Genomic DNA, 15,468 nt, shown 5'->3' on the forward strand with positions numbered 1-15,468 from the left:
GGAAAGCACACAAAGACAGGAAGTGGGCAGTACAACACAACACGAGGATGTAATCTACAAAATAAAACAGGAAGCAACTGACCAAAAACCCCAAACCATGACAGATCTCCAAAAGTCTGAAAATTGAGCTATCTGTTGTGTCCTTGATGGGAGATGTCCCATTTTTCAGGTGATAGACTTCATCATCATCATCCTCTGCTTCAGACGGTCGAGCTTACAGGCCAACACAGTCCACCAGGTGATAGACAGCATAGAAATACTGTATAATGATACAACATGCTGCATGTATGTACGTGACAATGTTTGTGCGGTCATGCGTGTGTGTGTGTGTGTGTGTGTGTGTGTGTGTGTGTGTGTGCAGTGTGACTCCCCTCCGTCCCTCTGCAGACAGTTGGTGCAGAGCGTTCGAACTATATTATCAGAGCGTGAGTCACTGGAACGTTCTGTGGCACCGAGGGAGCAAATCACATTTGTTCGTTTTACCATCTGCCACGTAACGAGGAAAAGAGAAGAGAAGGAGCCGCAGACACAAATGAGATGTTTCAGCTCATGTGTGAAGTTTTAATGTTTGCACAAAGATAACGACACATTGACTGTCGACAAATAACTAAGTCGGCAAATGTCTTTTTTATTGTTTCTGTCTTTGCCGGCGAACGCTCGCTGCTGCACTGTTTCTGAACGGCTCGTCACAGAGATCACCTGTCAATCAAACAGTGTGGGCGGGACTGATGTGCTGATGTACTCATACTTTAATTTTACTGTCATTATGTGGCGGCTGTATGTGCTCTTGTTTAAGGCACGTCTGACATGCCTGGACTTCACTGCTCTCGCTGACTGGTGGACTTTGCAAACTCGCTCGAGGGAAGTCTGCAAGTGCAGTGCAAAACGATGAACTTATTTTGAATGTGTGGAAGAATTACTTTATTATAACATTACTTGAATCATGTAGGCCAGAAATAATTTTCAACCACATCATGACATGAAATATGTTGTATAGGCTGTAATCAAAATGCAATTTATTATTGCAGTGTTTAGGCCTTTCTATCAGGGGCTTGCAGTCTCATGAACTCTTAGATTTGAAGTGTTCACAGTGAAAACGTCACAGGACATGCAACTCAAGTCTGCAATGGCTCAGTCTGCAAGTCCAGAGGGAAGATACTTGGATTTACCCTCGGATCGGGCCAAAGATGGTGCAGAATATCCTCCTCGTCCACAGACTGGACAGCTGTCAGTGTTAACCAGAAGTTATATTACAGCTCTACAGCTAAATAAAACAATAAGTGTGAATAAATTAGCTGTTTATCAACATTAGTAATAAAAAGGTTAAAGACTCTTATTTGTTGAGTTAGATTCAATCTATGCACTCTCATTTCTGTAGGCTAAATATGTAGATTAGCTGGTTAGCTTAGCTTATTTTAGCATGAATGGGTTAAACAAACAAGGTAAAACGCACTTTTTTCAGAGTTTCAGAGGTGCTGGTAGGTGGATTTTTCGTTAACTTGAGACAGACTTGGTGGGCTGTGTTCTCCTGCTTCTAGTCTTTATGCTAAGCTACAGCTAACAATTTCCTGGAAATAGCTTCATATTAATTGTACAAACATGAGAGTGGTATCAGTCTTCTCCGACAAAATTATCAGCAAGAAAAAACATATTTGTACATCCATAGATTTTTTTTTGTTAAAGAAAACCCCCAAAACAATCAGAAACAAATTCTTATTCGAGTATTTTTATATGAATATGTCTGGAGGTGAATTTGACATTTTATTTTGCTATAATATCCATCACACATGCCCTGCAGACTCACCGTCACCTGTTTGAATCTCATCAGAACGTATCTGCACTGATAGCAGGTGTGTTAACGAGGAGAAGAACAGTCCTCAGGTACAGGAGCAGTCGGCAGCACATCAGAGGTGATGTTAGTGGAGTTGTCTGGTGCATTCGGGCGTTCACAGCTTTTCCTGACCACTGCTGATGTGATTCCTCCTCGACCCAGTGAGCAGAACACATTTTTTCGCTAACACAAGTGCTGTGATGATATCGAACTGGCATGCCATTATCTTCATTCACATCTCGAGCTGAGCAGCCGAGGAGGCTGCATTCCTCCGACCGACGGAGAGAGAAGACAGGAGAGGAATGTTTCATTTATGTTTCCATTTGCTGACAATGAATCGGTTCCATTCATTAATTATTGAATGTTTTGTGGGTTTTTTTGACGTTTGTGTATTTATTTGACGATCCTACTGTCTGTGTATCCAAAGCCTGACAGCTCATTCCTCTGTGTCGCAGAGCTTCATTGTCCTACAACTATTAACAGAACCAAGAGTTTACATCCATGTTATTGTTTCTTATTGTTTCTATATTTTCCCTTGTATTTTGATTGTATTGTACTTGAATGTACCCGCTGCTATGATATCTATCTATCTATCTATCTATCTATCTATCTATCTATCTATCTATCTATCTATCTATCTATCTATCTATCTCATCATAATTTTTAAAATATTCTCAATCTTAGTTCAGCATGTTAGCATGTTAACTCTTTTTCTATTTTGCGCCAAACATTAAGTGACCTGATGATGGCGCAGGAGAAAAACTGAAGGGGGTTACCAAACTGACCTTCAGCTCAACAACCAGTGATTGACAATGAATTTATGCAGGTGTGTGTGAGTGTAAATATGCAAAATACACTCATAAAATGTCCAGAAAGGAAAAATGATAGCACCCATTTTCATTATTAAATAGAAGAATACAACTGAAGACCATCTGAATTCTCTCCTACCAAAAAAATACAAGCTAAAACAAAATTCAATCATTTAAACTTGAGTGAAACTCACCAAAACTGTCTTGTTTTGTCTTTCCACTGTTCCAACAATCAAAAACTCTAGTTGGATTTATGGTCCTTCATTGGAGGCAGACCGAGGTGAGCTCAGCAAAATCACAAAAATCACCCAATAAACCCAACCAGCGATGGACTGTGTACCATATTTCACGGCCATCCAGAGACTTTTTACTCAAAACTACAAATAAACCTCATGGTGACGCTGGAAGAGAAAGTCAGGGAATCATCAGAGTCATCCTCTTGGATCTATGAGTGTCTGTAGAAACCTGTGTGTCAATCCATCCGGTGAAAGTTGAGATATTGATGTATGTCACAGGATATGTGAGAGCTTTGACCTGATAGTGATGCTACAGGGAAAAGTCACTGCCACCCTTTGGAGTCATGTTGCTTGCAGGTCTGTAAATACATCAGTGAGCCTCAGTGGTAGCTGACATTTTTCCTTAATCACCGTGAACACACATCTTGAATCCCACACACACACCTGGTGGAAATATAGCACATGAGTATCAATCCACAGCTGAAAGTCGTCCCCAGTAGGAACACATTAGCTTGGGGCTGAGTGTCCCGAGTATCACAGCTGTAATTAGAGGAAATGTGGAGATAAAATGTTTTCTGACATGTATTTTATGTTTATCTGAGTATTATCATCAATAATTCATTAAGATATGATCGAGTATTCCATCTCCATCAGTCTGATTATTAATGAAATGCTGACAAACTCAACCATTTTGATTTATACCACAAATAATTCAGTCTGTTTTTTTTTTTTCAAAAAGCAGCCGTGACTGTGCCGAGGATGAAATGACTGTTGGTTTGTTTCTGCTTCCTCTTACATTAGAGCCAAATCTAATTCTCATCGACTGTCTCATTGATCGCTTTTCTTGAGCGACATTTCCTCGTTCCATTAAGCCGGACCGCGGGCAGAATTCCCTCACTGCCTATTAGAAGGATTTCATGTAAAGGTGAAGGCCATATCCTTCTACACCGGGATCAATATGTCAGCTTCTCGTCCCGCTGGTGGATCGCTTCAATAACCCGACGGATCATTAAAAAAGCAGAGAGCACGGCAGCACCGAGGATAGAGACTATAGCACATCGCAGTTAATAGTGTCATGTTACACTGAACAGACTGTAGATACTGACATGAAACATTAGAGTTAACTGCACATTATATTATATGATAATATGAGACCTGGACAGTTTGAGTTGCACATATTAAGTAGCTTTTCTTTTAAATGTAGGCTTTTTAAGACAAAACTCAAAAGTGTTGTGTTACTGTAGCATCATCACAGCTCTGATCTGACACACTGAAGGAATTTCATACTAAAAAAACTAAATATACATTTGATTTTACTAACTTCAGTTTGGCTTCAGAATAAAGTTGCACAGAAGGACAATAGTTTAACTCGTCAACAAAATACGTCTCTGAGGCTTCAAGTTTCAAGAAAAGATAAGACCTTAAAGACAAACTTTCCCTCCTCGGCAGGTAAATGTGAAAACAGCCTTCTTGTCTCAAACTATCCAACTGAAGGAGTAATGAGCAAAATACATTTGTGAGTGTGGAGCTCGACAACAGTAACAGGTCTGTAGGATTTACTGGATGTGGGGATATTTGGCAAAACATGAATGGATTTAAGGAAGTATTTTGCAGTTATATGTATATTCTTCCTGTATCCTTCTTTGTTGTTGTTGATTTTAGTTTTCGTTATTGTATGAACACACTAACCACAACCACACACATGAAAGTGATCAACAATTTAGTTTCATGTTTAGTTTTTCAATCTTGTTTTGATAAATTAACTTGCTACTCTACTGATTCTCCAAACTGTGAGTAAAGGTTAAATCATCGCTGAATCACACTGAGCAGATTTCTGCTTCTGCTCTGCTTTGACGAGAAACCATGACGAGAATCAGGCTGATAGGGCGGACCCTGCCTTTAGGAGCCGCTAACAACCTCATGGTTTGGATACTCGATAGTCATCCTCCTTACTTTACCTGCTTTTAATGTCAGTTGACAGTCAAATGTATGAACTGGACTGTTGTAACTCGTAACATAAAAAGGACTGTGACAAAAAGAAAGAAAGCGGGATGTAAAAAGTGTGAGAGGAATCATTTACGACCAGCGAACAGAAAGACAAACACTGAGCTGGAAGCTTTGACTGTCACCAGGCAAACAGCTTCTGTCTGTTCGTTAGCAGGAACAGCTAATGACATGAGCAAGCGCTGCTACTGTGGCTGAATGCAGAAGAAGAAAAACGTACTATTCATTTCAGTCATGAGAGTCACAGCTTAGAGGTGTTAAATGACATTTTGGGTAATTTTGTCTCCTAATGCCGAAACAACTGGATGGTGAAAAGTAAGTGTTTATAATCTGAGCCAGGCTACTTCTTCAGTTTAAGTGAGGATGTCTGTTCATGAGTAAAGATTCATCTGTTCGTATGAATTATGGATCATTACAAATATGCTGCTTTAAAAATAGCACAGCGAGAAACCTTTATCTTGTGCAGACATCATAAATTGTTTTATAATCGCAGCGTGACGCTCAGACTCAAATAGTGAGGCGCAGAGATTCCCGACCCGAATGAAAACGCATCCGAAAGACAGAACTAGTTTTCAAAGTTCTCATCGGTTTGGACAGCAGAGACGGTCTGACCTCTGCTGTTTTCTGTGATTAACTCGGGAGTTCCTCTGGATTGCACATTTCTATCCACAGCCTAATCAGTGATGTCACAGCAGGTGGAAATCAGTGACATCACTGACTGAGACCTGAACAGTGTGAAGCCACAGAGAGCAGCAGCAGCTTTCTGCCCTCCACCTGCAGGTTTTAGTAGATTTTAAACGCCCCATGATGGTCTGACGGTGATCATGTGATTGTACCGCTGTCATGATGAACTGCACACTGAGCTCCTCTTTATGTTTCCGACACACAGGATCCTGCTTTGTGTTTGTGGTATTTTCCTTATTTTTAATGGTACTCATTCTGCAGACAGATGTTATCTGCATCTGTTAGGTGAATACATTTAATACGCTGTGTGGTGTTTCAGCGAACTCCACCACGAGCGCTCTGCACATATGTACAGTGGAGCGATGCCATCTGTAGACCTGTTAATACGACACATCATGAATACTCACACAGCTGCCTCCACTCCTCCACTTCTCACACAATCCCCCCGTCATTTACATAATCTGCAATCCGTGATGTTTTCATAATGATCGCTTCACGACTTCACACTGATATAAATATTTCAGATGGGAACGTATACACACCGCTTCAGAGTGGAAGTAATGTAATTTAGCATCGAGATGATAAGAACGTGTTTATAATTAGCAGTTTCCTAATATTTCCTTCAAGTCTTCTTCAGTATATTTACTGTAAATCACCACACAGTTACTTATTATGTCGTTTTGTGCGACAGAGATGTTTTTTCAGTCGTATTATTAAGACTGTGACGTGTCTGGTGCGCTTAATGAGGAGTTTTTTTTGTATCGCCACTCATATTAAAAGTCCAGTGATGGAATGTAACTAAGTAGATTTCCTCAAACACTTAAAGTATTTCCATTTTCTGTTACTTTATACTTCCACTCCACTATATTTACTTGATACCTTGAGTTACTGGTTACAGATTGCATGCTGTAGCCAGCGTATTTTTTAAATTAATTTATCTGAATCAGATTAAAAAATAAATAAATAAAAGAAGAGTCATTCAGATAATCAGACAAATGCTGAGTATCAGATCTGATAATCAGTCAGGTCAATAATCAGTTGACCAAAAGTATACAGCAGATGAGATTTTGTTACAACGACACTGTTTTAATCCAATATACAACTATTCAACAAAAAAAAAGAATTAGTTCAAATTCTATATCCTAAAATAATCCTTTGAAAACCCTCCAGGGAACATCAATATTTCACTGTTCACGTAACTGTTTTATTCAGATTGTGGCACATCAGACACTGATGACAGCTGGTGTGAAGGAAGATAAGGAGGAAAATGGACGTCTTGTCTGAGCAGTTCACCTTAATTGTAATTTCATGACGTGTCTGGTTTATAAATGTGTGTTACTGATTATTTCAAATAAATTCTTGAATCATTTCGTTAACAACTATTTCACAGGTAATAAAGCTGTTTGTCAAATTGTATTCTTTATTTTTTATTATTTATTCTATCAGGAAGTCCCAGTGAGATCAAGACATCTTTTTTTTTACAAGAAAGACCTGGCTAAGCTAGCAGCCACATCGAAGTCACAACATAATAAAATGCAACATATAAAACACGATATGAAAGACTCACAGTAAAACAGGAGAGCAGGTATTCAAAACAACAACACATTCTTAATGATGCTCTTATAATCATCAGTAGATATAAATGTGTCTAATTTCAGATCTCTTCATGAGATTATTCCAGGACCAAGGTGTATGCTATGATAATGCAGTTTTCCCTATATGTGTCAAAACTCTAGAAACATTAAAAAGAAACCACTTAGGAGCACATCTGGTATCTCACAGAGCTCAGACAGAGACTTTGGTATGTCTTGGGAACAACAAGTTTGAAAACCATTGGTATACAGTACAGTATGTACAGAAATGTACACTTATTGCCAGATAATATCAGATAATATTCGTATAGGTGACTTTTTAACACCACATCTTTACTTTCACTCAAGTATGACTTTTGGTTACTTTTTTGTAAAAATATATTTTTGTGTGTAGACTTACTTTCATATCAAAATATGTATCATTTATATTGAATGTTTAGCTTTATGTAGAGCACTTTTTAAACCTCACTTCACCAAACTCTGATGTTCTTGTTCTTGCAGTTGTTTCCTTTGATACGTGATCTGTTATTTTTCGCTGCACTTCAGTACTTTACTAAATATCTTAACGTCTCTCAGACGCATTGACGTGCAGGTTTTGTTGAACACAGGTGTCACTTGTAAACAAGACGTTGATTCAAAGGAGACCCCTGACAGGAGATAACAGCACCATCTGCTGTGGACTGTTTGTCACTCCCACACAAAATCTGGAGGTTCTGACACGCTGCACATCCTCCAGGGATTCATTTTGTTTTGTTTTTTTCAGAAGCAGTGTTAGAAAATGAAAAATGGAGACATGTAGAGCAAAAATTACAAATGTTTTATTGCAGTGAGAAAAGCAATATACTGTACAGTGTTGTGCAAGTCAGATTAACAGGAGCAGCATTTGTTTTATAAGAGGTATATGTTGCATTGAGAAAGTATTAAAAGAAATATAAACATCAGAATTGATTATTAAGTTGATTAGCAGTGCAGCATCTCTGTTAGAAACAGTGTTATTTTACACATAAGTACAAGAGTTTGTTTAAAAACAGATACATCCATCAGAAGAAATGTATTTTTTTGATAAAACCTGAGCAACTTCAGCATTTTATGGCTAATTTACAAGACAAATCTTCAGTTATAAACAGACTTTAGTCAAACATACAAAGTAAAGAGTGAATCAGCAGAAGTTTGATGGCTGACACACACAGATGACACATTAGGTGTGACACATTAAGAGTGTTTAAGGTTATTAAAATGTGTTTAAAAAAAGGAATTATGTCAATAATCATGACTTGATAAAGATAATATTCGGTCTGCGTCGCCTCGTGTCGACTCAGACGGTTTTCTTCTTGATGCTGAGCAGCTGTGAGACGCTCTGCAGACCCCAGTACAGCAGAGAGAGGGAGACAAAGGCCTGGACAACACAGACACACAGACGGGGTGAAGATCAGAGGCGTCAAAGTATATATTCCCATTCAAAAATGACGGCTGTGACACATTGAAGAGACTCAGAAGATAAACTGATTGATCTGAGGTGAAGACACAAAGCTTCACTCCACTTAAGTGTCAAAAACTGATGACAGCCACGAGAGGTTGATGCTGGTTTGTGAAAGTGTTCATGAGGCGACAGCTTGAGTTTGAAAGAAAACATGAAATAAAGTTTGATATATTGAATTTTCAATCTTTTTTGGAAACATATTTTTCATTCAAATTCAGATGTCTGCCTGCAAGATTATCTTCATCATCAATTAATCTGCCAAATGATTGTTTTGTGTATAAAATATCAGAAAATAGCAAGAAAAAAATACATATATTAATTATTTTGACACATTTAAATCACTTAAAACAGCCGAAATGCAATTATCTTTAGTTTATGATCATAGCAGACTATGATACAGGCAAATATTCATATTTTGAATGCTTGAACAAGTATGTTTCTGGCATTTTTGCATAAGAAAATGACAACGAATTGATTATTAAAATAAGCAAAAATACAGCTACATCAAACTAGCCTTTGAAACGTGAACTTAACTTTTTCGTTGCATATTTTTTTTTAACCATTTCATCATTAATTTTATCGATTTATTTTTCTATAATTATTCGAGTTTACTATCATTTAATAAGGCTGACCCTGCCTGAAGTCTGGATACTCGTCCTCCTCAATTGAATAGCTTTTAATGTGAGTCGACATGTCAGTATGAACTCGTTCTACCGTCCTCTGGAAAACAGCAGCAACTAAATTGTAACACAGATTAAAATCAAACTGGCTTGTCCTAAAATAAAAAAGGACCAGGACAAAAAGAAAGAAAAACGGGACGTAAAGAGTGTGACAGGTAACATTTACGACCAGCGAACAGAAAGACAAACACCGAAAGTGAACCGCTAATTGAAAGAAAACAGCGAGGTTGATGTAGAAAGTGGGCTCAGAGGTTAAGCAGCAGGTCGTCTCCCCCGACGCTCAGACGACGAGGTCACGAGGGTCACCGTCATGGCCGACCTCGCTGCTCAGAGAGGGGAGGGGGAGAAACTGGGCCCTCACCTCCGCCCCTCGCTGCGTTCTGGCCCATAAACTGCATCCTACATCGCAACCCGAGCCAAAACCAGACCGCTGTCCATCACAGGCAAAACGGCATGATGGGAAAAAAAGCAACGTTTCCTCGCGGACACGGCAGCTGTTTTCCTCAGAGAGAGAGAGGGAGAGAGAGGGATAGAGAGGGGAAGTATAACTCAGACCTCTCTCTGCCTCTCACTACCTGAAAACTGCCTCCCCGCCGAGAGACAATAAAAGCATCACGATAGACGAAGCGAAGGAGGAGAAACGATTTAATAAGAACGTCAAGAGATTCGAAACATGCTCGTGCTTTCCCCTTTTCTCTCCGTCCAAATATCATTTACAAATCTGGAGCTTTAAATTTCATATCAACCAAACAAATCATGAAAATGTAACCAAGTACGGTTACACACATCCTGTGTACTTATTAGTACTTTTTACTGGTATGCAACCTGTGTCCTGTTACAGCTACAGCTATTAGTTACTTTTTAGATTAAGATTGCTCATAAAGATTTATGTGTTTATAAAAAATGATGCATTCAACAGCATATAAAGCAGTTAAAATCAGCTCCACTCCCACAGCTCCAACATCAGTACAGACAATATAATAATATCTAATAATAAGACTAAGACCATAAGAGTAAGACGATAATAAGACCACTTTTACTTTTAAAACTTTAAACAGGGTTAGGGTCAAACATTAATGCAGGACTTTTAATTATAATGAAGTACTTTTACAGTGTTTTAACGTTACTTTTATTTAAGTGAAGTATCTGAAAACTTTTCTTCTCCTCACTTCTGTTACTCCTCACACATTCAGAAAATAACAATGAACAAAAATCAATTACTCTGATATAGTATATCATTTTTTGCTCGTTGCTGGTAATCTTTAAAAACACACTTCAATTTGTTCTGCCCATCAAGCACAGGTAACTGAAGCTGGTTATGACTGTGTGGTTTAAACAAATGAAAAGATACCTCTGTACACCTGACACCTGAGTCAGAGGGCACCTTAACTAAAAGCATCTTGCACACTGTGTCGCTTGTTTATTTATTTAACACAACCTTTCCATCACAACAGGCCCGTATAGGCTTCTACATACACAGATGCTGCCTATATCATCTGAGCCACACAAGGCAGATCGATCTGTGAACGAAAACACTCGAGAGAACCCGTCTCAGTACATTTTACTCCAGAGTCCAGTACTGTGCTTTAGTGGAAACTCTAGTGACTCAATTTACATTTAAAAAATTAAAAGATTTTACACTCAAATTTTAGGAAAAACTGATACAATATGATGCAAATTGCAAATCTTATAGTAATCAGTTATTTAAAAAAAATATGCTCCACCTCAACCACATCATTAACAATCCAGCGATAGACATATTTCTGCCGCGAGTACTTCAAAGTCGGCTTTGTTTTGCAAATAATACATAATTTTATTTAAACAATATTTTCAAAGCAGGAGATTTTCAATAGCATATTTTAAAAGTGAAGTGTTGCTTCTTTCACTTAAAGTAAAGGATGTGAATACTTTCTCTGAATAGATTCAAAGATTATAAAGACACAGGAGACGTCATCATAAATGGAAATCTCATCCATTTTACATCGTCATGTGTTCACTTATCGGAATAAAAATAAAGGTTGTTTAGGGGAAAAATCTGTATTAAATGAATAAAAAAGCAAATGAAGAATAAAGGTCACACTGACATTTTGCTTCTACGTCACAACCTGGTAAATCCAATTAATACAGTTTAAACATGACGGCTGAAAGTCCAAACTCCACGAAGGGAAAACAGATGGATTACAAATAGACGAGGTCGCTTCGTGTCCATCTCAGAGACGGATTGGGATCGAGAAGCTTGGCAGAACCTCGCAAATCACATCTCACTCAAACAGACCGAAACATGACAGAAGTTTGTATCAAAGCCGCATGTCGAGGGAAAAGGAAGGGCACCTATTCGACTGCTCTGTTCCCATCTCTCCCCCGTTCGCCCCTCTGTGCTACATTTTTAATGGACTCTGTAGGAAATCCATGTGGGACAGATTACAAAGTGGAAGGAAGCGGGTTTGATCGTCTACAAATAAGCACTACGGCCAGACGGCAGCGGCTCCCAAAGTAGAGATCTCAGCAAATCCGCTCACACTCACTTTGTTTTCCGGCAGAAGGTACTTTGTTAAGAGCAGTAATACAAAAAGCTGCAAACACATGTGGTTTCTGTAGGTTTTCTCTGCGTCTCTGACGACTCTTTCTCTCTTTCTCTGTACCAAACTGCTCCGGGTTTAAATCAATGAATTCACATTCTGCTCAAAGTTCAACAGGATCGGTAGGATTTCTGAGACGAATCATACATCATCATACATCAGTACTAGACGATTGAAATAAATAAAATTCTCACTTTCAACAATATCTGCAATATCAGCTACAGTCTGGTAAAGCTCCTGGATGTCATGTCATCAGTGTTTAAGATGAGGTGTTATAAGAAGGAAAACATAAACTGCAGGTCTGTCTACTTAAAGGAAGTTTTATCTGTCGGCCTTCCTCCGTAAATGTCACATTGATGTCTGTATTGGCAAATTGTGAGGCACAGAAATGTCCAGAGTGGATGTAACTGTCCTCTGTCACCAAACTTGGACCAAAACTTTAAATGTTTTTGTCCCAATAGTGGTGAGGGTCCAGGTATGTTCGCATAAATCTAATTAATTTCATTGAGTGTAAGCGTTAAATCGAGCAACATGCATATTATTATTAGCTTAGTGCCAAAAAACAAGAATTAAATCAATTGCCAAGAAGGTTTTCACATTTGTGGAATTAGCCTAACAATAAACACAGGAAGTAGAAAAAATATAAGCAAAGATAAAAAGCAAGTATTTATACTGCAACATAAAAGAGCAGGATATGCACACCTGCCACAGTTTACTGTCTAGGTGGTTCTTGGATATCTTGTAGATTAAAGTGGAAACAGACAAAGCCCCCATAGTATTTCGAGGTGGTATTATTGTTTGCACAGCGGTCACAAAGACAGCTGGGTTGTTTCTCTTTTCCTCAGAGTCACGACTACCAACAACACAGGACGAAAATGTGAGTTTATTCATTCATTTAGTCTGATTGAGTCATGAAAGCAGAGAGAAATGGTGCCAGTGTGACTTCATGATCCCTGGAGGTTTTGACAGAGCAGCATGATGGAGGTGAGATTTACAGGGAACCAGTCTGAATGCTGATGGTGTCATTATTCAATAGTGCAATCAACATTAATTCATAAAGCAAAAAACTTGTATATTGCCAATTTAACTGGACTGTCGCGTGTCCCTCTCATGGACCGAAAATGAAACTGCTCTCAGTTTCACCAGAAGTGAAGTCTGTGTGGATTCATTCAGTCCGGCATGTGTTCAGGTAGCTTCAGTTAGCTAGTCAGCTGCACCTTTGCTCCATCTGTGCTGAGAGTGATTATATTAATGTGGATGTTTGTGCTCTACTCAGTCTGAAGCATCTGGTGCTGACGGTCTATACAGTGACTGTATGAGATAACATTTATTCTAACAGGGAGTGCAGGTTTGTCTTGCACAAAAAGACCCGACGTGATGTTTCAATTATGTTTTAGGTTTGCTGCATTATGAAGGAAAAAAGTTGAATGCGCTACAACCGGAGTGTACTGGAGCAGACGGATTTACACAGCAAACTTCACTGAAGGACTTAAGTTTCGACGTCAGGTGTGCTGGCCCCTCTGATAAAAACCCACTTGGCGTCAAAAGTTTAAGCGTACAGTATGTGCAGGAGGCTCGCTGTCAAAATAAAAGATGTTTGCAGAGAAATGAAACCGAACTCTGTTTTCAGGTGTTAATGAACACAGTGGCAGCATGAGCAGCACCTGTGTGTGGCAGAATGAGGTCATGTTTTCAGGTTTTAGTCACCTTAAATTTTGTTTAATTCGCCGACTTCCCTATCAAGGAAGTTGTGGCGGCAACCTGATGAAACGCACCCTTAACATAAACTTGTGGATTTCTTCAGCATTGTTGGAAACATTTGGGATATTTTCATTTTAATACAGAATTCTTAGAACATATTATACTTTTGGATAATTAATTAAGTTTGTAGCCTAAATCTGTGTTCTACATTACACTTTAGATCTTATTTCTGAAGTCTCTCCTGATAATAACAAAATTATATTTCCGTTTTTTGAAATGAACGTTCAATTTAGACGTTCAATGAGAATTACAAGACCTGCAGCCTCTCAGGAACAACACTGTAGTATTCAGATCCCAAATTAAACATGGCTGAATATTAGTTTAAATAGCTGCTTCATCTGAAAAGTGTCCCTTTATTGATGAAATATGGTGTCATCACTGTTCAACAATATTATCAATCAGCCATAAAAGTCCTGAAAACACGGTCAATAGCGGCCATCTGCAGCTCCGACACGAAAGCTCTCTGGAGAGCAGCGCTGGTCGGCTCTACACTGAGTCGCTCTGTGAGCTGTTGATCGATACTAACCATCCAGCAGATACGTTAAACACCTCGGGGTGGATTTGGTTGCCCGTGGCGACTGTCTCCCAGCCTCCAGCGGGTTAACCTGGCAGAGCTCCTCGCTGTTCTCCAACGCAGCTGCGCTCGTGATTGAAATGAAAACAAGGCAGAATGGCTGCTGTCAGCCGTGTGATATATGACCTGTAATGGGATGTTTCCAGAGCTCGCTCTCCATATGGCTGCCTACAGTCCACCAGACCTGGACTGAACTGTGTCGGAAAATACTTCTGAGCGTTTTTGTTTTAGGCTGGCCGCGGAGCCCGTGTGGGTGGAGTTCGCCGCGTCCGGACGTTGATAAATTGGAGAAAATAAACCCCAAAAAATGCCTGTTAATACAGTTTCATCCCTCAACATCTTATGTAGTCATTTTTCTTGTGTTTTTCCTTTAACTTTCCGTTTTCAGAAACATATCGTGAGGAAATCAACAAAGATTTTTCATGTACGGGAACAGAGTTCAAGTTTGGGATAAAAACTGTTATATTTTTCAGGAAAAATCAGTAAAAATAAAAAGGTTTAAGTTTGGAAGACGAGTAAAAGGATGCGAGAACATGACATGCACACATATATCAACACCTACACACACAGAGGACTTCCTGTCTGTTCGTTATGAGCACATATACCGTCTCTGTGCTCGGCTTGTTCGAGCAGACTCAGGAAGGATACGCTGAGCAGGTTAATGTCCCACCAGAGAGTCGGTGCAGCAATGGATCTGTAGCACAGCCATGAGAAATATCACCGTCACACTCCCACGCATGCACACACACACACACACACACACACACACACACACACACACACACACACACACTGCAGCCAGGCAAAACACATGTGAAACGGCAGTGGCTGTACGGTGAAAGTGTAACAAAACACAAAGTGGTCTGATGATACGCCGGTTTAGAAACGATACGGTTGTTTAGATGTTTTCCTTTTTCACATCTGGGGTTTATTCTCGTTTAGCATGTGTCCACTGAGGTCACATGTCAGGTCAACAGTGACATATCCAGACCGTCATGCCACATTGAAAAACACGAGACAAATCCCTGAGAGTATCCCTTCATATCTGTTAAATTCACTTCAGAGCGCAGGAGTCCGGCACAGTCTCAGCCTCGATAAGAGAAATCTTCACCTCATCATTAACTTCAGCTCCCAGGAGGGCCACAATGCCAAGAGCAGTGTTGGGCAAGTTACTTCTAAGATAAAATTAAAATCATTTAAAGTTTCTTTGCAGTTTCATTACACAACATTTGCGTTAC

At 39.3% G+C, this 15,468-nt stretch overlaps 1 protein-coding gene across 1 annotated transcript in view; it reads right to left on the reverse strand.

Annotated features, from left to right (window-relative positions):
• Window positions 1-7,952: 7,952 nt before the first annotated feature.
• Window positions 7,953-15,468, reverse strand: part of agmo (alkylglycerol monooxygenase) — a 55,713-nt gene continuing 48,197 nt past the window's right edge. The window contains exon 13 of the mRNA XM_073484816.1: window positions 7,953-8,552. Within this exon, the coding sequence (XP_073340917.1) occupies window positions 8,472-8,552 (81 nt within the window). The 3' untranslated portion in view covers window positions 7,953-8,471. The remainder of the gene's footprint in view (window positions 8,553-15,468) is intronic.

The sequence above is a fragment of the Pagrus major genome, chromosome 17 (genome assembly GCF_040436345.1).
Source record: "Pagrus major chromosome 17, Pma_NU_1.0".
Classification (NCBI taxonomy): Eukaryota; Metazoa; Chordata; class Actinopteri; order Spariformes; family Sparidae; genus Pagrus; species Pagrus major.